Consider the following 27,865-nt stretch of genomic DNA (forward strand, 5'->3'; position numbering starts at 1 on the left):
GGGGGTGCCCCGTGGGGGCGCAATGGGTGATGAAATTGCTCTGCCAGGGGCCACTTTTTCACCAAGCCAAGGGGCCGTGCGCGCACCTGTGAGGTGCACCCAGATCCCAGGTTCTGCGCGGTAAGTTCCCCATCCAGCCTCGCCAGGGGCCTGAGCGCTCTGGTTTCCTCTTGGGAGCCCCGAGCGGGCAGGAGAATAAAGGTTTCCTGAAATGGGACCGGGTGTGCCAGGCATTAGGGACTCGCACGCCTGGATCACTGAACTGTGGTCAGTGTCTGGGGAAACTGTTGGGATCCCTGAGGTTCTGAATCTTGGGGAGGAGGGAACAGCGCCTGGTCTCTAAAATGCCCAGCCCAGGGGCAGGAGAGCAGCCGCGAAAAGGGCACGCCCTATGCCTAGGCAAAGAAAACTGGCGTAGATTGTCCCTGCTGCCCCACTGAGCCCTGGAATAAAATGCCCTTCCCCCTTCTCCATCCGCCCCCCCCATGGCTGTGCCCACAGGGGGCCACTGCCCTGCTTGCCGCTTTAGCGCAGTCTGGGGCCTCAGTACAGGAGGCGAGGAGCCCAGCTAACGGGAACCCCAGCCCGCACGCCCCAGGCCTGCTCTGCACCGGGCTCCTTGGAGTCCCCCGCCGTGCCCTGCCCTCCGCCCTCCAGCCTTAAACAAACACTGCCCCCAAATTTCGTGCCAATCTCGTGCAGGAAGATCGGGTTTGCCCTTTTCTCTATTCCTAAGAATGGGAAACAAACGAATTAGAAAATTTTTGCTTTGGAAAAATATCTGTTCGATGTCGTTTGGTGCTTAAATTGTCCTTGGAATTTTTTTTCCAGCTTCATTTGAAAAAGAAAAAGAAAGTTGATGCGCGCCCTAAACCTTGTTTTTCTTTAAACCGTCCCCTTAGACGTACATTTGGTTACCACAGATGTTTTCTAGGGCGAAGAGAGAGAAATGGAGTGGGAGGGAGGATGGGGACCGGGAATCTCTCATTTTAAATCCCATTACTGGCTTTGAGGACTGGCACAAAAAATCAGGAAAAGATAGTTCGTCCCTCACTGATTTCCTTCACTTCAAAGATTTCCCTCGCCCCTTAAATCAGAAATATTATGGCACTAGATATTTCTCAAGGAAAAAAAAATGCACATGCTTCTTCAGAATATATACATGGTATAGGTTCCTTTTTACATTTCTCAGCAAGAAAAAGAAAGGGGGTGGATAAGGCACTCAATTCCCTGGCTATTAAACAAGCCATGCCTGCAAGAAATGCAGGCACCGGGGGACTGCTCAGCCGCGCATCCCTCCATCGGCGCATGCCTACGTGGCTGTGTGTCAATAGTGCACGTGCTGCCGTGGACACCTACCCGCTCCCCAGCTAGCGGCCCTAACTGGCTCTGTGCAAATGGGCACTAGGTCTCAGTTGCCCTCTCGAAGCCCTGCTCCCAAGCCCACTGTCTGTGCCTCTCAGGGATCGCTTTTTCTGCCTCTGGCTGGCAAGTCGGAAGTCCATCCTCGTCCCCAAGTTCTGCCCTTGGAAATTCCTAAGGAACGCGAACCAGACCCAGGGTCTCTGGCTCTCAAGTCGTCCACTTTGTTGCCTTGAGATTAAGTTAGTTCCCTCCTTTCTTCATCTGCCCCAGGCTTGAGATGTAGTGCAAACTTCTGGTACCAGGTCACCAAAGGGAAGCCAGCGCTTGCCCGTGGTGCTGGCAGTGTGGAACCCATAAGAGCCAACAGCTCCGAAGTGCCTCCTGCCCCAAGGTTGGATTTCGGATTTCCATCGCAAAGGAGCAGAGGAAACTGGGAAGCTGACTCAAACCCTAGAACTGACTAATAATTGCTTTGCATTTTCATAATGTGCCCGTATTCAAAATGAAGGACAAGCTTTATCATTGGGAACTCTTTCAAGGACCCAGGCACTCCAAGTTTAGGGCTAATTCTTTAAAGGTTTTACGTCTGAGAATCGGGCAGGGGGAGAATGAAAGAATGAGACATACCCACGATCCTTGTACTGGGATGGCACTCAAGAGTGGATTGTGGTCTCTTTTGAATCCTCAGTTCAAAAGGAAAAAAAAAAAAAAAAAAGGCTTGTTCCCTCCCCCTTGCCCCAGGGATGAAACCTCTCTAAATTTGACTGGCCAATTTGGTTTGATTTCGCGGTTTGGAGGCTCTGGTGGGGTTAGGGGGTGGCAGGACTCAGAAGACAGACCTCAGCTGCCTTCTGGACCAGCTGGTCCGTTTTTGGCCCTGTAAGCAGCGGCTGAAATCGGGGTGCTTCCCGCTTATTCTGGCAGCTGGAAGGAGTGTCTGGGGCGCCATCCTCCAGCCTCCCTGGGCTGCGCCCTACATGCCAGCCTCCTTTCTCCTTCCTCTCCCTGTCTGCTCTCAGCACCCCTACCTGCCTTCTGTCCCCCAGGGATCCAGTTCCTCTTTCTCTCTGTCATTTAGGGCCAGTTCTTTCCCCACCAAAAACTCCTTTTTCTTGCAGTAACTTTCCAAAAGAGCTGTCGTTGTCCTAAAGTGCAACCTTGTGGGGTGAATTTGGGAAGCTCTTTCCCAATTAAAGCCCCACTGTAGATGCCGTGTACAGGCCCCTACAGTCTCCGGAATATCACCTGGGCACTGCGCCCCACAACCTGGTGCACCCGGCTGCACGGCGCCAAAACAAAGGGGGACTTCAAGCGCTTTGCTCTTTTCCAGTGAAACGCCTCAGAAACAAATCTGAGTTTGCTTTTTGGTTATCTTTCAGGCGTAAAAAATATTTTGACAAAAGTATTCTCCAGGCTGCCTGAGTTGGGGGGTGGGGAGGAACGAAGCTTCTGACGGAGAATGTGGGCACAAAGCCAGAAGCTGCATGTAATGGACACCACTGTGTACATCCACGCACGACTGTGGGTTGTGAGGAGCATGACCAGAGTCTGAGGGGCTGGCACCAACATCTGAATTCTCCATCCTGCCGAGGGCACCCCTGTTTTCCACAAATTTTTACCCAGCCTCAGCTGCTCACCCTCTGGCGCGTTAAGAGCAAACTTTCTGATTTGGTGGTTGAGACTCGGGGCACAGTGGCTTAACCCTGGGACAGAGCTGTGGATGGAGCAATTCTGGAGGTTCAGAATAACCTCACCCGCACCCAGGGTGGAAGGGGAACTGTTTGATTTGTCTGGGGGGTTAGGAGGTGGACTAGGGGTGGGGGGCAGGAACGGATGGATGGAGCCCCAAGTGCCGCGCCTGGCTGCGTCTCTCTCCTGTTTCTCCCTCCCTACCTCATCTTCTGTCATTCCCAGAGCCAGGAGAAAGGTGGTCTAAGACTTGACCCCTAAATCACAGCTGCTGGTGGCTGCACCTCACTCCAGGAGGAGCGCAACCCCTTCCCCAGGCTGGGGCAGCTTAACCCCTTCGTCCCCATGCGCGCGTGCGCCCTCAGGGGCTGGCAGCCACGGAGACTGTGACCCCGGCACCGCGAGCAGCCGGCCTCCTCAGCATAGCACCTTGGATCCCACGAGAAGACCACAAAAGGGCGAGACTGCGGGGCACTGGGAGCCTGGGGCACGGGCTGGGCAGCCAGCAGCGCTGCCGGGGAGCCCAAGGAAGAGCCAGAGTTAGCGGAACGAAGAGGGATGTTTGGATCGTGTTAACTAGCCAGACAGATGCACTCGGCATGTCTGCATTTATGGAATCCATATGTTGTCGTGGCAAATGAAAGGACAGTAACACGTACATACAATAGACTTAGAATAACCATACACACTTAAAAAGGGATCCGCACATTCTTCACCCGCCGCCCTTCTCTTGGATCCAGCTCTAGAGTTGTACGGAGAGGCGTCCTTTCAACCACCCCTGCCTCCACACAGGGTTTTCTTTTTTCTTCCTCCTCCCTTTTTTGTTTTTGTGTCTCTCAACCGCCCTAGCAGAAGAAAAGCCAGGGTCCAGCAACTTGGCTCTTTGGAAGTAAGGTCTCCTAAGATCCTCTTCACTTCCCTTTTCCCTTAAGACTGGCCCATTGCACCTTGGACCAAATAACAGATGCTCACATTGCAACCCCAGATTCTGAAAAGCACAGGGCAGCAGGTTCTTACTGAAATTCACCATCTACATCTTCATCATTAAACCAACACTTCTATGTTACATTTGCAAAAAAAAAAAAAAAAAGTAACTTCAAATAGATTTGGAAACAAAAAACCCCCAGCGAGAGAGCACACACAGAGCTCTGCACTGTACCTGCATTTGTGCACACCTTGTATATTTGTGTGCACATATATATTTACACACAGATGCAAACACATCTAAAGTCATTCAAATGTATATGTACCATTTATGCACATATCTTTGTGTTTATATATGTATATATCCATTCCTTTGAGCAAGAGACAGAGAAATATACAAATCAATGCAATATTTAGCCTACATTCCACTTTCTCTCCCTACTGTAAATATCTTCAAAGCAGATTGGTCTAAAATTTTCTGCCCCTTTGCCAACTAAATGAAGGATTTAGATTCGGAGTTTCTTGGTTCTTTTTTTTCATTTTGTATATGAAATAATCTATATAGATGCTGGATTATCGCCTAAGCATAATTCAATCATACAAGCTTGGTACCTCTCCTTCTTATAACGAATTCACTCAGTAAAATTAGCATAAGTATTTACCAGATTAAGCTGACATTTTTCTATATTGCAACATGAAATACAATTATATCCAGAATTTCCCCCAAATAGCCTATATCAGTGGAGACACTGACTTCTTCCCCGCCGTTCTATATAAGAAACAAGCTACAAGTTCTCTTCTAGTACTATTTACATTTTTAAAAGAAATCAAATACATGGCATTTAAGTGACATCTACAAGGAGAATTTTAATTGTTACATGTTAAAAAATAAACTAACAGATTTATGCAGATTTGTGAATACATAAATAGGAAGAAATATACTTCTGAAGGGTCTGAACAGTTTTCCTTACCTGATGTTAGGAAAAAAATTCAGAATTTACCCGTCTTCCTTCAGTCAGCTACATTTTACATTGACCTGCACTTTGGACTGAAAGGGAAAAAAAAAAAAAAAGATTAACTGTTGCCAATGGAAAATTTAAAATAATAATCAGAAACCCGGACAAACTGAAGGTAAAAATATACAATGGCTACAATAAAGATAAATATTTATTTAATCAAAGTAGAAGTTGTGTTTGGACTGTAGGAATGTTTCATCCTTCCCTTAAAAAAAAATCAAGAGAGAAAAAAGCCAGAGTCTCTGCAGGCTCCTGGAGAGTTCCCATTGTCCAGGGCTATCGAGAGCCCAGAATGGCATTAACCTCACAAAAGACACATTGTGCAGGGGACAAAAAAAAGCCCCTTCTTCTACAATAACTTTTAGCTTTTTTATTTTTAGAAAATGACAAAGGTTTTGCAAGCACTGACTGGTGAAACCTGTAGCAAGCCAGGGTGGACTTGGCTTTATTGATCAACTGTCCAGAATGGAAAAGCAGCCAGGAAAAGTTTGAATGGCAATCCAGATTTGGCTCATAGAGAGGAAACCCCCGATTTTTCTAAATGTATTTTCTTTTTTCTTTTCTAAATAAAACAGCATTATTCCCAGAGTGAATTCAGAAGGATTAGATGAGGTAACCCTCCAAAATCGTAAAGTGGTTTTCTCCCCCTAGTCTTGACTGAGAAGCTGCATGCTCTTAAGAGCATTGGAAAATCTCTCAAAATGAAGAATTCCTTTCTGATCAAACAGATTTCATGATTAGTTCCCAAATTCCTTCTAAAATAAATAATCCATATAGGCTAGGCAAAAAAAAAATGTTTTATAGGAAAAATAAGTTTTAGTGCACGCACTCTACCTGATGTCACAAGGTGCACTAATAATGTCTTTAAAACATAAATGTTATTTTCACATTTGTTTGCAGATCACTTAAAGTGCAAATTGCATTTTATTTCATTCTAGTCATTGTAATTTCAATGGTACTAGTTAATATTTAGAACTTACATAAATACATACTTGTCATTAAAAAAATCTATTCCAGTAGCAGTGAAGCTAAAGCTAGGATTTGAAAATGGGGGGGGGGGCGGGGGGGGGGGAGAGAGAGAGAGAGAAAGAGAAAGAGACTTGTTCTTCCTGCGTTTGTTTGCTTGCTTTTTGGAGGTACCCTACACCCGCTTAAGTGATGGCTTTGATGTACTGGGAATCGGTACAGTAGCAGGGTCCCTGGCTGCTGTCTTTGATTCCAGGGATCTCCTTTGGGCTCTGGTGGGATGTACTGCTCCTAGTCTTTATCTGAAATCCATCCTCTCATTTCAAGCCCTTTGGCTTCCAGACTCTGCTCCAAACTCTTGGAGGTAGCTGTAAGACTTTTTTTTTTTTTTTTTGGCATTAGGGAAGGGGTATGTAATTTCCCCCCTTTCTCCACTCTAGACCTTTCCTCGCTATTTAAATATATTGGCTTTCTTTCTTACGAATTTAGTCTGAAATTATTTTTCACTGCCTTTATTACATCCCTGCTTTTGATGGCAAAATAGCTTCCTGTGTTTTGAAAACATCTGCTTTCCAGGTTTTACACGAGAAAATTGATTTTACTTTTCTCTTAACTCCAGAAAGGTAGAAAGTTGGACTTGTTTCCAAGTGCAACTTTTCCTTTTCTTGTCTTTCCTTAAGTATCCCCCTTTCAATTCTGATTCACTTTCCCTCTTTTATTTCTTCTAATCATCACTCTCCTCTTCCCTTCTCCTTCTAAAGAACTAGAGAAGATAGAGTTCGTCTTATTTCAGAAGACAAAATTAACATATACATATATATATTTGTCTACTCTGTGGTACGTGTTAAAGTTTTCTCCATATTTTCTTTATTTGCCCCCTGATTAGAGGGGAGGTAATTTCCCTCCTTAAAAAAAATCTCAGATTTGCAATTTAAAGTGACCTCTATTCTAAGTCTCTGATGCTTCTCTGCTCTTTCACTTAAATCTTTGCTTTAAGCTGCCCCACTCCGTTACTGCCCCCCCTTCTCCCCTCTTCTTTGAAGATGCGCTCTTACTATTTAATTTAAACATTGCTGCATTTGCCAAAAAAAAAAAAGAAAGAAAAAGAAAGAAAAAAAAGAAAAGAAAGAAAAGAGAAAAAAAGAGAAGAATCTTTAAAAAAATCTTAGCCAGGTTCCTATTGTTGCTTCTCTGCATTTCACTTCTCGGGGTGTGTGGGTGTGTGTGTGTGTGCGCGCGTGTGTCTCGTGTGTGTATGTGTTTTTAATACATGCATAAACTTTTGGTGCCTCTCTCCCTCTTCCCGGGCTCTTCTCCCATCCTCTCTTCCTGCTCTCCTCGCCCTGCTCATCACTTTCCCCTGGTTTTTTTTTTTTTCCTCCCTTCCTCCCCTCTGCCTCCCTCCACCTCCCCCTTTTCTTTTTTGCTGAATCTTATTGATCCAGAAGGTGGCTAATTAGCCCTTCCCGTCGTGCCTGGGTAATGAAGCACATGCGCACTGAATTAATCACAGCCATTTTTTGCAGGAAACTAATTAGCAGAATAAAGATCCAAAGACTTTTTTTTCTTTTCACTCATCAGCTCCCACTTCCAGCGCGTCCCCTCCGACCGCTGCAGCCGCCGCCGCCTCCTCCTCCTCCTCCCGGCCGCCGCCGCCGCCTGCTTTGCATCCCAATTACAGCCTAGAGCCGCTGCCGCCGCCGCCGCCGCTTCTCCTCCGCGGCCCCTGCCCGCTCCGGGGGCTGCAAACTCCCCGCCAACCATGCTGCTCGGCGGCAGCGGCGGCGGCGGCTCCGGCTCCCCGGCCGCGGCCGCCTCCCGCCCCGGGCTCCGCCGAGCGCGCTCCAGCTCCGCCGCCGCCGCCGCCCGCAGCGCGTCCTCCGTCGCCGCCGACCCCTGCCAGCCGCCGCTGCTGCCTTGATGGGCTCCGCGGCCCGAGCGCCTCTTTTCGGGATTAAAAGCGCCGCCAGCTCCCGCCGCCGCCGCCGCCGCCAGCAGCGCCGCTGCAGCCGCCGCCGCCGGAGAAGCAACCGCGTAAGTGGCAACTTTTCCCTCTTTTTTTTTTTTTTTCCCGCCGCCGCCGCCGCCGCCGTCGCCTGCTCCTCCTCCTCCTCCCGCTGCCGCCGCCCGGACGCGGGGCTCCTCGGGGCGCCCGAGCTGCTTTGCATGGGGCTCGTCCTGCCCCCTCCCGGCTCCCGCGCCCGGCCGCCGCCGCCCGCGCTCCCCGCGCCCGCGCCCTGCTCGCTCGCTGCGTCCCGCTCTCCTTTCCCTTGCGCCAAACTTTCTCTTTCTCTTCTTCTTCCTCCTCCTCCCGCCGCCGCAGCCGCCGCCGAGCCCGGGCCGCCCCCACCTCCTTGGCCCCCGCGCCGCCGCCGCTAGCAGCCTGCGACCCCCGGGAGGGTGGTGGCGCCCAGGGCGAGGCCCGCGCCGCGAGTTTGGAGGCGCCGCGGGGCAGGGCCGGTCAGGGCGCTGGCCGAGGGCGGGAGGGCGGCTGGGGTCCGGGCGCCGAGACAAAGGCGGCGGCCGGCGGGGGGGGTCCGCGGTGCCGAGCGCCCCCGCCTTCGCCGCTCCCGGCCCCCAACTTTGCCCCACCCGGAGAGGCGCCCGGGCCCCGGGCTGAGCCGCCGCACGGGGCGCGCACCCGGCCAGGAGCAATCGCCGCCGCGGCCGCCGCCGCTGCCGCAGCCGCCGCCGCCACCACCACCGCTGGCCGGCCGGGCGCCTTCCATGCCAGGGCTCCAGCTGCCGGGGACGCGGTCGCCGGGCCAGAGCTGCGGGGTCCGAGAGGGGGCGAGGCGGCCGTCGGACCCTCTACCTGCGCGCTCTCCGCCCTGCCCCACTGGCAGCGCCGTGAGCGTCTAGAGGGGGCTCTGCCCTGGACACTAGGGGCTCCCGGGGGCTCGGGGCTGTGCCGCCGGCCAGGACTAGACCTAGCCGGGCCGGCCTCTCTTTGGCCAGCGGAGTTGAGAGATGTAGGATTCCTTTTCTTTCTTCTTTCTCTCTTCTCTCTTCTCTTTTCTCTTTCTCTCTCTCTCCCTCCCTCCCTCCTTTATTTCTCTTTCTCTTTCACGAGAATCTGGAATTGTTTACGTTTTGTTCCCCCACTTTCACCATTCCTCCTGCTCCACTCCTCTTTTCCATGTATTTTTTTTATTAGATGCAAAAACCATGTTCCTGAATTTTACATTATGCATTTTCACGTACATCTTTTTGCATATCTTTTGGGGAGTAGATTTGACTGTATTTTATGCACTGTATATAAATTGTGTATGGACTCAGTACTCTTAGGCTTTTTGTGGAGCTATTACATTTTAAAAATACATTTTACTTTGCAAATTAACCTTTTGCTTAGAATCTGATTTTTGAAAATGTTGCGCAATTCCTTAGACTGTGGCAAATTCTTTGATTACAAGTGCTTTCAAAAATCACCCACTCTTAACTTTTACCCCTTGTTGCTTTGAAGTAGGGTAAATATGACAATTTTTATTGGTCTCAATTATGGAAACTTGATCTAAGGACTCTATGCAAGAAGGAAGCTGACGGCCTTTTTCTGGCCTCCGGTTCTTGTGACTTTTAAAAGGGGTTTGTTAAGTACCTTTAAAGAATATGACATACGGTGATCGCTTGGCTGTAATGCAAATTACAGGACATAAATTCACTTTGGAATTTAAAAAAAGACTTGAGTCCTTTCAGTGGAGACAGTTGAGGATTTATTATGTTTTTTAAAAAATTACTTTTTACCCCCTACTTTGGAAGAATGGCTAGTTACAGACCAACTTATTTGGAGATCTTTGGAGAGAGGCTTGGGAACTGGGAGAGGGGAGAAGATTGATCACAATCTGCATAATCGATAGGGCAGTGTGCTGCAATCGTGTACCTACATTTACTGTAAATTTCTGCAGTATCTGTAGCATGGGTACTCCAGTGCCTCGCTCGGCTTCTTAGAGCAGATTTGGAGGGAGAACAAGCAGATATTATTGCCCAGCCCTTCAGAACAGTCTAGGGAAATCCTCTCGGAAGTGGCCCATTAAGAAAGACCCACTTCACTGTACCTTTTCTTGCAAATCTGTTTACATGTGAGGGTTTCAGGTATTGAACCCTCAAAGTGTAGGTGTCCTATAGGTTGAAAGAAGTGGAAAGTATTGGGGGTTTAGGAATGGGAATTCGTCTACCGGGGCTCTCTTCAAATCTTCTAATATTAGGTATCTAACTGGTGCAAGTAATTTAGAGATACAAATAAGACAGAGTAATACGCCAGATAAAGCAGTGTCAAAAGTAAGGATTGCTGTGTGTGTGTGTGTGTGTGTGTGTGTGTGTGTGAGAGAGAGAGAGAGAGAGAGAGAGAGAGAGAGAGAGAGAGAGAGAGAGAGAGAGAATACAGACACTTATAGTCAGGCTTGAAAGCTTGGTGGTAGGTGAATCCATATTTGGAGATGATTTTGAAATAGTCTAGCAAATGGTGCACGAACAGGATTTCGTAAAAAGTGTACACAAAGTCAGTTTTGAAAGGACTGTGGTTTGGGGAGACGAGGTGTGGGCAGGAAAACCCACTCTCAGGCCAGCAGCCTGCCTCTGTCTGTGTTTCTCCTCCCTTCCCCCTCCCCGAGTTTTAGTTTTTAATTACTTAATGCTGAAATGCACAGGGCTTATATAAATATTTGCAAATGCTCTTTCCTATTGATTTCTCTGAATAAACTGCTCTGCTCAGGTCCAGAGAGGAGGCAACATAGGTCTGTGGACTTTTTAAACATAGAAAGTCTCTGGAGGAGGTTTGTCTGTGCATGCATGTGTATATGGGTAGAGATGGAGATTTGAAGATGTTGGGGCCCCCCTGCAATGAGAGTTCAGGCTCTGGGTAGTGTGTGCTGAGAAAGCAGGGCTGGAGCTGGCCCTGTGGCCTGGCATTCCTGACATGTGTGTGTGTGTGTGTGTGTGTGTGTCTACACTGGGGGAGTCTGAATACATATGCACTTACACTCCCCCCCCCCCCCCCCGCCTTAAATACAGAGTTTTCAAGGGCTCGGGGACTGCCTTCTCTTCAGGGTCACATTGAGTTCGAATGTGACCCAAGGTGCAGGAATCCTGCAATGGGGAAATAAAAGAATATACAGAATTGGGGTCAGGTCAGCTGCTCAGAGGCCAAAACCCCTACAACTGCTTTGATTGTGTGTGTGTGTGTGTGTGTGTGTGTGTGTGTGTGTGTGTGTTTAGGCTCCTCCTGCCATGTTACAAATTGCCCCCCCCCCAGGTGTTTGCTCTGTAGTTTAAAGGCACCAGAGCTTCTGCCTGCAGAGATGTCTGCTTCCAGCAAGAACACAAAACCCACAATACCGAATCCAAAACAAAACAAGGGAGGAGAGGGAGGAAAAAACCCCTATTGAGTTCAGGCAAATAAGGTTGGGTCTCCAGATCCGATTACAAAGCAGCTTTGAATATGCAAGACAGCACACAAGACCAGTTAGTCCAGTTACAACAAACTATTGAGAGAGAGAGAGAGAGAGAGAGAGAGAGGGAGAGAGAGAGAGGGAGAGAGAGGAAGGGAGGGAGGGAGGGAGGGAGGAAGGAAAAGGCATGTTTAGGTCGTAATTTGTTAGTACAAGGAAAAGAATCCCACATAAAGCTGCCTCTTTTTTCCCCCCTCCCTTTGCTGGCTTCACATGCAATTCACTTACCCTTTTCCAATTCGTTGACTATATAGGTTCTTTTATTAAAATCTTTTGGGTTTAGGAAGATCGCTGCGAGCAACACATATTCTGTATTTTTCCCCCTTTATCTTAGAAGAGAGTTGGCAGGGGTTCTGTGGTTTGCAGTTACACAATATGTTATCATGTTTTTAATCACTAAATCATTGCAGTGGTTATAGATTTACAGTCTCGGGGTGTTACAGAGAAGAGCAATGGCGGCTCTATATATGCTTTTAAATCGCACCAATGTAAACTGAGTGCAGCATCTGTGAATATGGTCGGCAGACTTCAACGCCCCCCGTCCCCCAGCATCTTAGTTCTTTCTCCTTCTGTGATTTTTTTTCCCCATATTGTTCAGCTTGCTTAAAATAAGCTATTCCTCCTCTCCTGTATGCTTGTCTCTTCGTTCCTTCCACCAAAGAAAATGTTCATTTCAGACCCTTAACCCCAGATAAGCTAGAATTCAAACTCTGGAAATACAACTTTGGATCAGAAAGCGTAATAATAAGGTGGATTTCCTGGGAAATTCTCTTGGTTTCCATACTGACCTCCCGTGCAGGGATGGAGGGCTGATTGCAAATCAGGAGCAAGGGCAGGCAGAAGGAAGGGAAGGCGCTCGCCTCCCTGGAACCTCTAGTGTCCTGTCACTGCGAGCCCACTTTCAGCTTCTGTTTTTCATATTATTATGTAACAGAATCCTTGGCAGCATTAAAAATTCAGTATTACAAGCTGATTGTAATGCTGCCTCATTAGACAGCACTGTCTGGCCTTGTATTAAGTGAAACACAGAGCATGGCTTTTAGATTATAAACACCAATAAATATTAAGGACCAGCGGGGGGGGGGGGGGGGGATAGTCAGCTGTGTTTTTGGCCCCTTCTGGTTTTGTATCCCCTCCCGTCTTCTTCCCTCCATCCCCCTTCCCCCCCCTCCCTGCCATGGTAACTGTTATCTGTTTTCTTGGGATGCTGATGTGTTGACCCTGGTGACATTTTAGGAGGGCTTTTTATAGAGTTATCGTGTGTACACAAAAGGTTTGGAAGTTTGTTTTGTTTTGATCTGCAATAAACAGGTCCTTCACTTTGCTGATGTCATTTCCGTTCATATTTGAGTTGTTTATTGTGCTTCTTCACAGGGCCCTCTCATCCCTACACCCACCTCGCTTTCCAGCCAGAGCCCGTGGCTGCCTGGGGAAGGGGGGGACACACTCCTTAGCTGCCAGGCCTGGGTTCAAAGGCTGAAAGTTGCGTGTCACGGCCTCGTCCTAGGGTTTGCCCGCTGGGGAAGATGTTTCTATCTTCCAATCTGGTTAGACACTGCGACCACTTGCCCTGGTATTTCCATGGCACGCAGTGATTCATCTCTGCTTCCTTTCTCTGAAGCACCCCCAACCAACACACCCCTTGTCTGTGTCTTTAATACATCATTATTTCCACTTCCCCATGCACCCCCCCCACCAAAAAAAAAAACTAACCTTGTAATGATGACTTTGATTCAGTTGCATATCTGAAGCTGGCATTAGCAACTTCACGCTGTGAAAAAAAAAGAAAATGTTTCCAGCCAGGCGATGCCCACAGCCTCCCCACCATCACCTCCCATCCCTGTGCAGGATTTTTTTTTTTCCTGCTCTCTGCCTTTTCGTAGACATAAAGGCCGTTCTGGTGTTACTAAAAATGACCACAATGTCCAGTGTCTCTCATTTCCATGTGATCTACATTGGGAATCCCCCCTCCTCCAAAAATAAAAAGTAGGGTGGGGAAAGGAAGGAGGAAAAAACTGACTGTAGGCTCTCAAGGCTTTCCCTCTAATGGGATGATAGGTTTTAGGTTAAAAAAAAAATATTATTGTTTTGTTCTTTCAGGTTTAGAAATAATAGAGAGAAAGGGAAAAGCAGTCATTAGGAAGTTCACTGAGCTGCTTTCCAACTAAGACGGGTGAAAAATGAACCTGCATTGACACTTGGCTCCATGTGAAAGCCCCAGTAACCTCTCCCCCCTTCCGTGGCCCTGGCCTTTTGTTCCTGGAGAATGGAGCTAAGGTGCTTTTTCTCCCAGACCAAAGGCAGCAGGCAAGGAGTCCCCTTGTGTGCGCATCGCCTTTAGATGGCCTTCTCATGGTTATTGTCAATGCAGACTCCCCCAAACAATTGCTCCAGGGAGACACAAAAGCAAAAACATTTGTCCTATTTTTTTAACCTCTTTGTTTTAGATTTTTTTTCATCCTTTCTTTAAATTTCACAGTTTCTATTTGTCTGCAGAGAGACAAACGGAACAGCATGAAGCACATTTTACCGTTGGCCTCACTGGCGATTGGAACAGCCTCAATAGAAATCCAAATTCTAAAACACTGGCTGACTTGGAGGATATGTGAAATTTCAGCTCGGGGCTCTTAAGTCAGATTAGTACAGATTTTTGAACAAAAATGCAACTAAAATGAGAAGATAAGAAAATGGGATTCCAGAGTCATCTTGGGGAAGTGTGAAAAGGGCCATCTTTTGTTTATTTCTTAGAATCCTGCCCCAAGAAGTAGTCACTGGGTGGGAAAGAATTGCAAACCCAAATGAAATTCTTCATTTGCCAAAAAAAAAAAAAAAATTGGATCCCGGTTGTTGTGCTCCTGGTAGATCATTTAATTGATTGTTTTAATGCACATGTAGGGGAACTGTTGGCACATACTGTGGAATTGATGCTACGTTGAGATTTTTTTTTTTTTAAAGCAAGATTTATATAAAGAGGCCATGTCCCCTCCCCCTTTTCTTTCCTCTCCTGTTTCCTTTTTCCTTTTTTCTGCCTCCAGCCTGCTTCCCCTCCAAGAATTCAGTGGTGTCGGGCCAGTGCAAAGGGATGTGTCCGGACCTACCCCTCCTTCCCGGCCCCAAACAAAGCGTCCTTCTCCTGTGCTGTGTGCACCCTGATTGCGATGCTGTCCTTAAGCATCTGTCTGCCTTTTCATTAACATTCTCAATTTCAAGGTTTAGAAACACAAGTGTAGGAATCCCCCTGGGTATAAAAGTCTTGCATGGCAAATTCTCTTTGCCCTTTCAGGAATAATATTTTTGTTAAAAAAAAAAGAAGAAGAAGAAGAAAGGAAAGAGAGCAAGCTCTTTACCTAATGTTTTAAAGCTGGTGTAAGGCAAGTTCTTTATTTTCGCCTTCTTAAAACTTGGGCTTTGTAACTTAAAATTAATTTGGAAAGACTCTTTCCACTCACAAGTTTTTAAAAATGGTACTCATTTGTGTCTGTCTTAATGTGTGTCCTGGCAGATTCAGGGTCTGAGCTGGGGAGGGTGGGTGAGTGAGCTAGGCAACGATCTACCGGCGATTTGGGGGTAAAATCACTCTATGGAATTAGCATTGTAGTGATAGATGGAGGCCTTGAGGTTTGTATCAGAGAAATGTGAATCAGAACATCTGTGTATAGGCCTTGGCCCAGCAGCCTGCGGTGGTTATGAAGGTGAGTGTGGGTTGTTCTGAGGAGAGCCTGCAGTCTGTCCAGTCCCCAGGAGGCCTGGCCACCCCTAAATATAACTGACTAGAAATGATGGGGTGAATTCAGGGCATGGAGTACAATTCAGCTCCAAATGTTTCCATGTTTATTTCTGGGATTTTATTTTATTTTATTTTATTTATTTTTTTGCTCTCTCTGGCATTTTCCTTTGTCAAAGCCTCAAGGCTATTTAAGCACTAGTTTTAAAATCAATGTGTATGTATAATTTAATAAAAATAGAAGGATCTGGAAGAATACACAAATCCGCCTAAACCCAGTTGTGCTGTGAAAATAGAACCCAGGTTTAGCGAGAAGTCAGAACGCTGACATTCCCTGTATCTTAGCTCAGAGATCATATTTACCTTTGCTGAAGTGAAAGGATACAGCATTGCTGAGTGAGTCTGTATGTAGGGAGAGAGAGGAGCTGGTTGGCTCGGTGGGGATCATTGTAATTTGCCAGCCCGCTAAGCATTAGGGGGGCTGGCCTCTGTCTTGGAGAGTGGGTAAGGGGAGGAGTAGGGAAGGGGTTAGCATTCCCTGATTTATTTTTAAATATTTATCCCTTCGGCTGTTGCCAATTACGCTTTCCAGATGAGATGAGACTAGTTATGGAGAACTGGAAGGGAGGAATTGCCTTTTCCGAGAGTGGGTTTATTTGTCAACAGCGTTCAAGACGGGGCAGTGAGAGCGCCGGGCTGCCCCAGGCGGTGGGCTGATCTTCGGGCAGCTGCCCTCAGAGGAGCCAGGGCCTCCCAGTGTCGCAGGGCAGGATTTGCAACATGTATTTCAGAGAAACTGTTGATTCCATTTGCAAGCACCAAAGTTGTAAATATCCTCTGAAGAGGGATTATTTTTGTTAAGGATGCAAATAATTTTTAGTGGAGGGAACACCCCTACCTTTTGTGCAATCCTTTATATTCATAATGGGACAGAGGCCACAGACCACCTGCCTGTGGATTCCCTGTTAAATTTCTGCCTGTGACAAAGGCAAGCTTGACCAGGCTTCGCCGTGTAGGTAGCTGGTACCAGATTAAGATAAAGGAAAGGGACCTTGGGTCGCTCTTAGTTCTACTTGCCAGGCCTCTGAGGTGCAGGAGGCGGTTTGCAGGGTCTGCTTCTTGGGACACTGGCAATATCAGGGCAGATCCCCTCGAGGCCTTCGTCCCAGCACCTCCTCATCCTTCCTATTTTATAGCTGGTGTCTTTGGCTTTCTAGCTTTTATTTCATTGACGAAATTTATCTGTAGGCCCACAAGTTGATGTCACCAGATTGCAAGGTTGTCCCCTGTTAATAAAAGTTAAAACAAAGCAGCAAAATTAGATTTTCTGGGACTAAAACATTTTCTGATTGTCTGTAATTAATCTGATGGGCCAGGGGTTGCTGCTTCCAGGTGAGCAACGGGGTCCGGAGCCTTCACTCTCCTGAGGAGGTTTCTGGGGACATCTCTTCTGTGTGGTGTGTGCCACATTGCTTGCGTTATTGCTAGCGTCATCATCTTTATGTATTATTCATAGTCACTTTTTCAATTAAATTATTAATTGGTTTTCTTTAAGGTGTTCTCAACTCATGTGGCTAATATAAATAATAGTGTGTTTTGAAAACACCACCTGTTCTTGGGCTTGAAGTCAGGCAGTCTGGAAAGAGATCCGCAGTGATCATACTCTGCTTTATGAAATCATCCTCTACTTTCCTTTTTCACTCCTCACCCCCCCCCCCTTATCCCCCTCACTCTCTCATGTGTGACAGAATTTGGCTTGTGCTTTCCTTTGTCCCTAATCGGACATGATTCCCTAGGGCAGTCTTTTTCTCCCAGGGCCCTAGCTGGAAAAAAAAATTGGGGGTGGGGGGAGGGGTTTTGTGGACTAAAACAGAAACAGGGGTTGTCTGTATCCAACAAGTTAGATATTTACATCAATTTGAACCCAAATTACATTGTGTAAAATGCCTTCTACATGGTGACATGATAGTTTTCATCAGCCAAGCATCCCTTTTCCTCCTGCATCAATGTGTGCTTAATGCTAATACGACTCCATACACACAGCTCTTCGCCTTGTGAGCTTATTATATTTCTAACACTTGCATGGTTCATTATTGTGCAGTCGGAAAGGACTCTCAAGGCTGTGAGGCCAGCCTGGGTGGGTGGCTTTCAGAAAGGGTAAAAGCAGGTGCCTTTCTGTGCTGAGAGAGTCTGGAGTAAATTCAGACTGAGCTCGGGATTCTGGCAGGGAGGACAAGGGACTTCCGGTGAGATTTCTGTGGCGCTCCCTTTGCATATCAGAATGGAAAAGGTGAACCTGGAGAGATATAAAAGTGTCCAGCAATTGCTTTGACCAACTGGGGTGGCCTCGTGAAATCTGACCTCGGGGGTGGAATCTCCCTATGAAGGGCATGATCTATGCCTGATCTGAACCTCCATGGCTGTATAAGGCAAGTCTTGTTAAAGAGACTTAATTGCAAACTGAGACTGCTTTTCACTTCTTTTCTCCCTTTTTCTTTCCTCTTTCTTCCCTCTCATTAAAAACTCTACCCTTCAACTCTCAATGGAGAGCAAGGGATGTTTTTGTAAGTTTCTGCAGCTGAAAAACAGAAGTGCTCTGTAAAGCAGTTAATAGGATGGGTGTGTGTTTCAAATGAATTCCTGTCCACATTGGCTAATGTGCCCATGCTAGAGTGGCCTGGCCGTGACGTGGATGGGGCCCGGAGACCGATGGCTCCGGTTCGAAGACCCCAGGCTCCTTTTTGTGGCGGAGGGCGCGTCCCTTTCTTCTCACCCGCCTCTAGGCCGGCTCCTGACTTTTGATGAGTGAGGGGTCAGCCCCTGGGAAGGGCTGGGCTTTGTTCCCACCCGGCGGGTTCTGGGGGAGGTGCAGGCCGAGCCTCTCAGGGCTCCCGTCCCCAGGCGCGCGGCCCGGCCTGCCTGGAGGCCCGTGCCCGGAGCGCGGCCGAGCGCTGGGACCTCGCGCGCCGGCGTGTGTCCCCAAGTCCCCGCGGGCGCGGCCACTGCTGCCGCTGAGCACCCGGCCTGTGCCGGGCACGACTGTAGATGTCAGGCTTTGCCCGGGGAGCCGAGCGGTGGCGGGGCTGTGAGTTTCAAATTAACCTTCCGCTTTGTTGCTGTGTAATGTGGATCCCTGAAGGCCCCCCGCCCCACCCGCCCCCCTTCCCAGGGCGGTGAGCGCTGCAAACTGCGAGTGGAGCTTCATTTACATAAAGCGATTCCGGGAGAGCAGCCGAGCCGGCGGCGGGCAGGCCAGGGACAGGGACGCCAGCGTCGCGCCCCTTGGGTGAATCTCCGCTGTGCGCCTGGGGACCCTCCCTCCCGGGGAGGGGCCACTGCCAGGCCCGGCCGCCACCATGAGTCCCCCTCCCCTGCCGGCGGCCCCCCTGCCCCTAAGCAGAGCTACTTCGGAGCCCCTGGGGCAGCGTGAGGTGGGGAGAATGCCGCCTGGGGTGGGTAAGTTTGGGGCTCGGGTGCCGCTGGAATTTCCCATTGTCGCGCATGCCCCGGCCCCTGGACCTGCAAGTGCCTCCTCCCTCCGGAGGTGTGCGGAGCCTTTGTGTGCCAGGTGAGTGGAGCCTCCTCCCCCGCTGCCGGCTGCCCGCCCGGTTCGCGCAGCCGGCCTGGAGCTGCAGGCAGGTGCTGCGAGTCTTGGCTGAACTTCCCATTCTCTTGGGGCATGTGGGGGAAGGGCAGGCGGGATGCACTTGAACTGCTAGATCCAATTGGAACCTACCTGGGATGAGAGCCTCTACGTGCTGCTGGGCGCCGTGTAAAGCCCTTCCTCCTCTCCCTTCCATTTTCTCCCCTCCCTCCTTCCTTATTTTGCTTTTGGATTAGTTCATGCTTTCCGAATACTTGCGATGATGGTGTCATTTCGAAGTTTGGGTTCCTCCATCTAAAAATGCATCCTTTTCAGCCCGAGAGAAGTCACTGGTCAGTTCAAATCAACGTGAAAAATGTGCTTGTTGTGGAGCAATTAAAGGGAGAGTCAGAGTTTTGGAGCTGGGAAGCAGCTTTGCAGATCCACTGGCCCCCTCTCTAATTTTAGTTTGTTCGCACCCTGGAAAGATCCAGAGCAGCATTCATTTCCGCAGGGGTGGGAGTGGTGGAGAGGGGCAGCAGCTGAGATGTTTGTCCCGTGACAGGAGCACAAGGAATGCTCAAGTTAGGTCCGCAGCAGGAAAAAAGTAATCATTGTAGGCTTACAGGGAAAAGAACTTTCTGGAAAATGGTCCTGTCTGCTTTAGACATACCTGAGCTATAATGATGGGAAAACCCCTGGAGGGCAAAGACCACAGCTTTTGCCTGGGGTAGTATGAGTGCATTGCTTGGCACATGGCAACCCAGGAGCAGGAGAATCCAAAAGAGTCACCCCTCCCCCTACCCTTTATTTGTGTCATTTAACTGGCCTTGAAGACTCTAAAAGCCACTGACAGATAACCTCAGAGAGGACACAGTTGGGCACAGGGAGAAGGCCTCTCCCGCAGACTGGGCCTTCTGGGTGGAATGTATCAAGGCAAAGCAAGGAAAACAAACTTAAACCTTGAAGGTAGATAGTGAGAAAGTTCCACGTCATCTTATCTCGTCCCATGCTTTGAGATCTTTGGAGACACATCACTAAATAAAGAGAGTATAATGTAAAGCTCACGCTAGCCTGGGAACTTCGTTTCTTTGCCACCGAGCAGCAGGTGTGAGTTTGTAGAGTTGGCCCCTCGAGTCCCCCTCATTCCTAAATTCAGGAGGTGTCAAACCTTCATGTTCTTTTAATGGCTGTGGTTTCTGGATAGCTTTCAAGGGGAAACCCTAAAAATCACGAGTTCCAGTAGGCTGGGCTGGAGAGGGAAGCGTGAGTCCTGGGGCTGAGATTGCATTTGAGAGGAAAACATACACCTTCTATGGTAACCTGATCTAGAAAGGCCGAGGCCAGGAACGTAGGTCTGTTCCTTGTTATCAGAACTGCCGCCGGTGGCCTGAGATTCTGAAATCCTTTTCGTTACCCAACCCAAACACGAAAAGCAATTAGAGAACAGAGGTGGGGTGTGAGGGAAGTCAGGAGACTGCAATTCTCAATAATTTAAGGGTTTCAAGAATGGGGTCATTGGAGAGAGGTACATACCTGGATGTTTGCACACCTGTATTTGTGTGCACATTCTACTTTGCAGAGACCCTATAAGCCCCCCCCCCCGCCCCTTTCAGAGGGCATGTGGCTGTGAAGGCCAAAAGAAAACTTTTTCCTCCTTCCCTTTCTTAAATTACAGGACTAAGGAGATTGTCTGCATTTCGTTTCCAGCCTGTTTTCAGGGAGCGTGTAAGTGCCTCTCAGAATGGGCCAGGGTCACAGTTTGCTCTTTTATTTAATTACACAAGTGTTATTTAACAACATGGGGCAGATGCAGAAGCAAGCGCTTTTACACTTTAAAAACAGTCCTTTTGGAATCACAAGGAATTAAGTGGCTTGAAGACCTACTGTCTTTACGACATGGATCGCCTCCCTTTCCCAGTTCTCTTTCGAAATGGCTGTACTTTTCTGTGGGATAGAGCTACTGTTTTCCAGCTCTCTTGAAAACAGTTTTGATTGACAGGGAACTATTGAGAAGCCCTTGCTCACTCTTCCAAAATAAAAAGAAAAATTTGAGCTGCTTCCCCAACCACCTGAAACTTTAATTTTGGTTTCTTCCCTTCCGTCTTTTATTTGCACAAATGAATACTCAGGCTGGGTGGAAAGGACCCAAATAAAACAGTGCTCTCAGCAGGCCTCACTTTGGCTCCTCCCAACAGGACTGTGAAGTGCCTGCCTTCTTGCTGCTTTGGGAACGGATTTAACTGCCATATAAACTTGGTGCCAATTGGACCTGTCCAGTGGCAAGGAGCTAAAATAAGTGAGATTCCAGTTTTCATCACAATGATTTTAAATGATGATTACTAGATACTTCTAGGACAGGACTGGCTCACCTTGGGTGACCCAAAGGTTGTTAGTTCAATAGAACATATACTAGCAAAATATTTTCTGGGGCCAGTGATGATTTCGCTAGGTTCCTTTAGTGCTGGCCACGAGAGGTGTCCAGGGTGCATGTCCTTATTGTCAGTGTGTGCTATTGTTCTTTTTGGACACTGGAGATTTTTTTTTTCCTCTGAAGTGTTAGTGTGAGAAATATTCGAGGCCCAAAGAAGACCCTTACCTAAAAAAACAATTTTTTTTGGCAGAGTTGCAGTAGTTTTATGCTAAAAAAGTAAATGTTTAAGTGACCGAGCAACATTTAAAAAAAGTGTAGGAAATTGGTGGAAATTACTTGAAGGGGAAGAAAGCTAAGCCCTTAACCTGAGGGGCTTAGCTTCATCTTGTAGGGGAGGCCACCATGATTCTGCCTGAAGACGCTGGCAGGCTCCGTCTCACTCTCTCCAGTATTCCAGGGATAATGCACCTGACGTCCAGCATCAGTAACCTCAAGAAATACAGTATGTGCTGTGGTTTGTACTTTCACTCGTTATTAAAATGGTTGCTTGCTCTCAGCCTGGCCTATTTCTGTAGTGCTGGGGCCCGTTGGCCTCCTCTGGTCCCCAAGGCTGGTGCAATTAACCAAGGTGGGGGCGTTACTGTAAAAACACAACAGGAAAGCAGATTCCATTCCAGTGAACTTCATAGGGGCCTCCACATGGGCTGGTATGAGAATTTGATTGTAATGGTGATGGTTAGAGATCACAGCTCCGAATCCTCCTCCTCTGCGTGGGTTAGAAACTGTGGTCAGGGGCAAAGGAGGGCCCAGTTTTACTCGAATACAGAAAAGGGAATTCCTTTGCAGGAGCTGAGCTCAGTCAGATATTCAGAGGTGCCTGTTGTGTCCAAAGCCCAGTGTCTCGAGTCCTCAGGCTGCTCAGGTTGAGAAACACGCCTACGGAAGCTGAGATTGGGTCAGTCTGCCTCCAGGGAGAAACCAAAGTGGCAATCTTGGCTTATTGGCAAGCCAGTCTCCAAATCCAGATTGAGGAGAAAAACTACGAAATCAACAACTGTCAACATTCTTTTCTGTATGATTTAAAGTTGGCTGCCAGCTTGTTCTCTTTGAACATGGGAGAAGGTGACAATCAGATGTTAGAGCACTCCCCCCCCCCCCGCCCCCCGCCCCCTGCTAATACGGTAGAGGACTTCTTCATGGATAGAAACTGGGGGGAGCTGACAACGGCACTGCGCCAAAGCTTCAGAAGCACAGAGACAACTTGAATGTTTTCTGGTTTTCATTCTTTGGGGCAGGGCATCAGATGATGAGGACAAGGCTTTGAGGGGTCCAGCAGCGACGGCTGTGTTTCTAGAAAGTTCTCTGTCCCAGAAAGGTGTCTTGGCTTTTTATTTGTTACTTTTAAAGGTGATCCCCGCCCTCCCCCCACTTAGATATTTCTCTCCTCCTTTTAATTTCTGGGGTTTCTTGCTTTTTCAGGGATAAAGGCATGAGATAAAATTGGGGTAGGAGACATAGAAAGTTTGCTAGGTGGCAAATTTGGCTCCATTTTAGGGGAAGACTTCTGTTTTGTTGGTTTTAACTCCAGACAGGGCCTCTTAGCAAAATGCCTGGGCTTAATCTGCCTTTAGGGTGAGCCCTTCTCCCATCCCACGGGAGGGTCACGGCTAGTCTTGTCAACACGAGTATTACTGCATGGGGGTTTTGATGTGCACCCCTCCAGAGAGGCTTCAGCGGGGCCTCTTGTGTCCTGGAGGAGTGGGGAGGGAGGGTCTAAGGTGGTTCAGCTGCTCGATCTTGGAATTCTGTGCCACCTCCAAGATTTTTCCATCTTCTTCTCTCCCTGCTGTTGGTCTAAGGCTTCCATGGAAGGAGTGGGAACCTGTGCTCCCCTCCTGTCCTTGTTCCTGCTGGCTGCTCCGCTGGTTTGGGACCCACCGTGGAACCCCTCCTTGCAGCCAGCTCCTTGTGAAGATGGGGAAGCACCGATCCTTCTCCCCTTCTATTCTGCTAATCACATAATGGTCTTAAAGGCTTTCTTAAATGATTATCTCGTCTTTAATTTTAAGTGGGTCTTTTGCAGCAACAGTTGGGAGTTTATGGAATATCTTTAGTCATCTGCAGGGAGACTCTGAACTGGGAAAACTGGCTCCTTTGGACTCTGGAAAGACGATGGAATTTTCATCTGCTGCTGATTTCACGCATTGTCCTGAAAGTGATTTCGGCCACAGACCTTTGATCTGGAAGTGAGACTTTCCCCTGCTTGTGTGTTTCTGGAGAAAGGAGTTGGTGACTGCTCACACCTCCTTCTCTCCCTCCCATGCCCCCCACCTCGTGTGGGCTGGGGGATGTTAGTAAAGAGAAGGGCTGAGGCTGAGGACTTACCTGGTTAAGCATGGTGGGGACTGGGGGAGGGGGACAGTGTGTGGATTCCTTAATGGGTAAGAAGGGCTGATTTACTTGGGGACCCTTGGGGGTGGGCTAAAGAGCAATTTTGTGCATTTCTTGATTTCTTAGTGGTGGTGCCCAATTTTACCCAGGAATGTGACTGGAGAAAAATTCTTCTGAGTCTGTTGGTTGAGCTAAATTTTGAATGAGGACTGTGCCTGTGTCCCTCTCTGCTGTAGGCTCTGCGTTGCAGTATTAAAATCCCAGTTCACAGGGGCTCTCTGCCTGTCCTCTCACTTGAATCTCCTTAGTGGAGAGGCTGGAGTCCCCTTTAGCTGAGTGAAAAGACCAAGGGGCTTAATTTGATACTTGATTTCAGCCCTGCAGCACCCCCCCCCAAAGTCATATAAGTGCCTGTTCAAATATGGAAGTCTCCCTTTATGTGTATTAAAAAGCTCTTTACAAAAGAGTTTAAACTCCTGTAAGTCTATAAAAAGTACGTATGTGTAGACATGAACTTATTTGCTTCTCGCACTTCTGGTCTCTGAGTGGCCTGTTTTGGACAACTTTTCTTTTTTCTGACATCTTTGTCCAGTGAAAATGTGCTAAAGAACACGTTTGTGCCTTTTTTCTCCTGAGCAACTTCTCCCTCATTTTTTTTTTTTTAGAAAACAATTTCTCTTAACTGCTCAAGAAACAATGCAAGCCTCTTCCACCATTTCAGGCCCTGCTTTTTAAAATGCTCTTTGGCTCAGGGCCTTGGCTCTAGTGTCCATTCGGCTAGTCGGGGGAGTGGTTTCTGCCTTTCTGGACACAGCTCCCTCCCCATCTGTCCGCCGATCTTCTGTGTCGTTGCTGAAGCCACAAGTCAGCTTTTGGGCACTTAAAGGAAGAGGCCTGTGGACTCAGTTTGGATCAGAAGGTTGATGTCACCGCAAAAACAACTGCTTATCTGAGGCCATCTCTGTTCTGTCAGGTTCTCGGAGGGTCTCGCTTTTATGTTTGGGCATTGAACACTGCCAGTCTGTGTACCTGACGATTTGAACTGTGCTCCCTGGGCCCGTCTGGCTTACTTTAAAATGTAGTTCAGGTAACGCACGGCAGAAGTGAAAATAATAGAGGTCCCCACCCCGACTTTTTCAAAGGGAGGGGTTGAAGCAGATTTTTCCTGCAACGGATATGAAACCCAGACAGCGGTATCTTTGGGAAAAGCGAAGAACTTTTACACCTTTTGGGAAAGGATCGTTAATTTTGCCCCTGTTGGGGAATCTGTAATGCTTGTCCTGACAGCAGAGAAACTGGCAGATAGAGGAAAACGTGGCGCAGATTCCCAAGTGTCTAGTTGGAGGGAGGTACAGTCCTCATTGGTTGAAGGAGTGAGAAAAATTACCCAATAAAACAGGGTAGGGTCCCATTCAGGATCAGGACGCCACTGATGAATCAGCCCTGGACATGGGGGCCCTGTGGTTCACACTCAGTTTTCTGGCAGAGGCTGGGAGGAATCAAATGAGCCTGCTCTTGGAAAGCAGCTTCTGCTCTTCGCTCCACTTTAACCTGAATCTGCCTGCTGGGGTCATGGGTGTGAGGCCCAGCTCTACGCCGGCCTAGCTGTGTGACTGTGGGCCAATCGTGGAACCTCCCTGAGCCTTACTTCCTTCATCTGTAAAATGGGCAGAGTAGACACCTAGCATTCATAGTAGAGGTTGAATGAAATGGAAAACAAGGCTTCACAGTGCTGGTAGCATATTGAGTCACCTCTCCACAAAGGTGGTCTCCATCCCCGTGTCCTTTTCCTTTGTGTTTCTTTTATTGCTGCTGATGGACTCTGCTACCTTTTGTTTCCCAACACCCTGGAGGGAAGAAACTGAAAGGTCCAGCGTTTCTTTGGCTCTTCCCTTACAGGCTGGGAAGGAAGCCAACTCTTCTGGACATCCTGCAACTGAGTTCAGGAGTGAAAGGGTCTGAAATAGACAGTGTCACTGTCCTCCCCAGCCCTACCCTCACGTGCCCCCACCTGCCCCTGCCCCCCCAGCTGGCAGGCGGCCCTCTAAGTGAGCAGCCCCCTCAATGACCCACCTAGAGAGGCCTTCCCAGGCTGGCTTGTATATGCTAATAGGCCTGACTTGTCCTGGCTTGTTTGTAGTGATTTGTGGAGGCATTTATATGCAAATACTATCAACTTGCTGAGTTAATTATCATGTGCCCTCCCCGCCCCCCTCCCTTCCTGCAATGCCTCCCAGCCTGGCTCTGCGAAAGGGGCTGTTCCCATTCATCTCTGTGCTCTTCCTGTCTTCGCCTCCTCCGGCCGTTGCCCTGTTCTCTTCCTGCTGCTGCAGGCCCAATCACAGTTCCTCCGCTGCTGCTCTGTCACCCGTCGCAGGAACCTGTGCGGTCAGGGGTGGGGAACTGGGCAGGCCAGCGGCTGCCCAATTCGAAGTCTCTGTGAGAGGCGTCACTGTGTGAGCAAGGGGTTCTGGCTCACAGTGCTCTGAGCTTTAAACCACCCCCCCCTTTTTTTTTCTGCTAGTTTGAAAAACCAGACCTGTCCAGACCCATCAACCCTTGACACTCAGTCCTCAGTCTGGCGAGAAACTGAATAGAGCTTTAACATGTTCGTTATTATTTTTTTTTATTTCCTCACATTGTTTATTTTATACTTTAAAAACTGGATTATGTGTTTATTATGTTTTTCCATTACCATCTATCCCCCTTACACTCCATTGTTTATCCCACTAAAACTTGCTACTGCTGGAACCTGCGGAGAAGCCATTTTGTAGAGAGACGCCCCTTCGGCCCTCGGCCCCTGGGAATCTGAGCATTGAGAGCGTGCTTGCTTGGGCCTCCTATCCAGTCCCTTCCTGGTCGTGTCCGGGCGCTGCTGACATGTTGGGCCTGGTAATTCTCTGTTAGCAGAGGGGGTCATCTTGTGCACGGGTGGATGTTAGGCAGCATCCTATCTGCCAGACCGTCTGCCCTGGATGCTAGTAGCACCCTGCACCCTGCCGTGACAGTCAGAACAGAGTCCCTGGGAATTGCCCACTCTCTGCTGGGGAGGCAGAATGGCCCCCAGTGGAGAATCACTGGGATAGAGATTGCATTTGCTTCTCTTGGCCCAAAGGACGTGAGATTCCTGCCTCCTCTTTCAAGTTAGACATACTTGGTGAGCATCCTCGGAGTTTGTGATTTGGCCTAGCTGACATCAGATACTGCCATTTGCTTAATTTGATGGCCTTTTTAGCATTTAAAAATTAAACATTTCCTTTTAGGGCATGGCAAGGGGCTTGTGTTTGAGGCTATAACATTTTCATCCTCTAGAACTTGAGCCCCATATGTAATCGTATGTTTTCCAGTGGTCCTATTAGCCGTATGTAAAAAGGAGTGAAGTTGAACGTATATTTTCTGCAACCTGCACTGTCACCATGACTGACTCCCGTTTCAGCAGTTGGAACTGGCTACATTTCCAGTGCGTGGGGCCCAGGTGTGGCTGTGGCTCCCATATTGGAGAGCTCAGCAGTACCTGGGATGATTCTGGCTCTTTTAAACCATTTTCTACAGGTACAGAGTCTGGGAGGAAGTTTTTCCTTCTCTCTTAAAGAAAACAACAACAACAACAAAAACGGACTTTGTGTTTATTTTCTGAAAAGTAGGGCCTTGGGTGCACAGCTGCAGCGTGGAGCAGCGGAGGCCGAGGGAGCTGGGTCTCTAATCTCTGCGGAAACTCTGCCAGCCTCGGCGGGGGCGGCCCTCTGGGCAGCACCCTGGGCCCGGCCCGCAGGAGGGTAAATATTCTGAGGGCTCGGTGTACTCTCACACCGCGAAGACTAATGGTTTGGGTTAATTTTGTGTACAAGGTCCCTTTTGTTGGAGAAGGGGGTGAAAGTCCGCAGCTGTGACCGGAAACAGGGGAAGGGCCTACCAGGATGACCTTGTTTTGGAAAATCTAAATGGACCATTAGTGGCAGAGATCTAAGACGGGTGATGTATGCGTGTGTTTGGGCCTAAAGATAAGGTGAAGAGTATTTTAGAAGTTACTTTAGTGCTACCCCCCAGATAACCAGAGGCCCAGGGCCAGATACAATTTATGGCAAGCTGGTAGTGAGGCCTGTGTGCTGGCCTCATTTTATCTTTTGAATCCAGGCTTTGAAGCTTAACTGGTGGTACTCTGTTTGTTTATTTTATCATTTTTGGGGGAGGGGGGGCAGTGAGGGCTGGTCAGGTTTTGCAGCGAAGCATAGTGGCATTTCATACTTCACAAAGAGCTGTTTACATTACTGCTCCTGGGTGCCTTGGGACGTGTCACTCCTTGCTGTCCCTAATAACAATGTGCAGTGGGGTGTTGCATTGTCGAGTTTCCAGTAGCCTGGAGTGTGGGCCCACACCTCGTTCAGGCCA

At 48.5% G+C, this 27,865-nt stretch overlaps 1 protein-coding gene across 3 annotated transcripts in view; it reads left to right on the top strand.

The window, feature by feature from the left end:
* Positions 1–7,191: 7,191 nt before the first annotated feature.
* The window catches only part of ZFHX3 (zinc finger homeobox 3), a 243,285-nt gene continuing 222,611 nt past the window's right edge, over positions 7,192–27,865 (top strand). The window contains exon 1 of one of the 3 annotated variants that reach the window (XM_053915613.2): positions 7,192–7,994. Coding sequence is in view for 1 of the 3 variants with exons in the window: in XM_045191882.3 (XP_045047817.2) it covers positions 18,630–18,696 (67 nt within the window). In the remaining 2 variants the exon portion in view is untranslated. Of the gene's footprint in view, positions 7,995–18,207; positions 18,697–27,865 lie in introns of those variants that run through there. The other 2 variants (XM_024556133.4, XM_045191882.3) reach the window with 2 other exon arrangements.

This window comes from Desmodus rotundus, chromosome 12 (genome assembly GCF_022682495.2).
Source record: "Desmodus rotundus isolate HL8 chromosome 12, HLdesRot8A.1, whole genome shotgun sequence".
NCBI classification, from domain to species: Eukaryota; Metazoa; Chordata; class Mammalia; order Chiroptera; family Phyllostomidae; genus Desmodus; species Desmodus rotundus.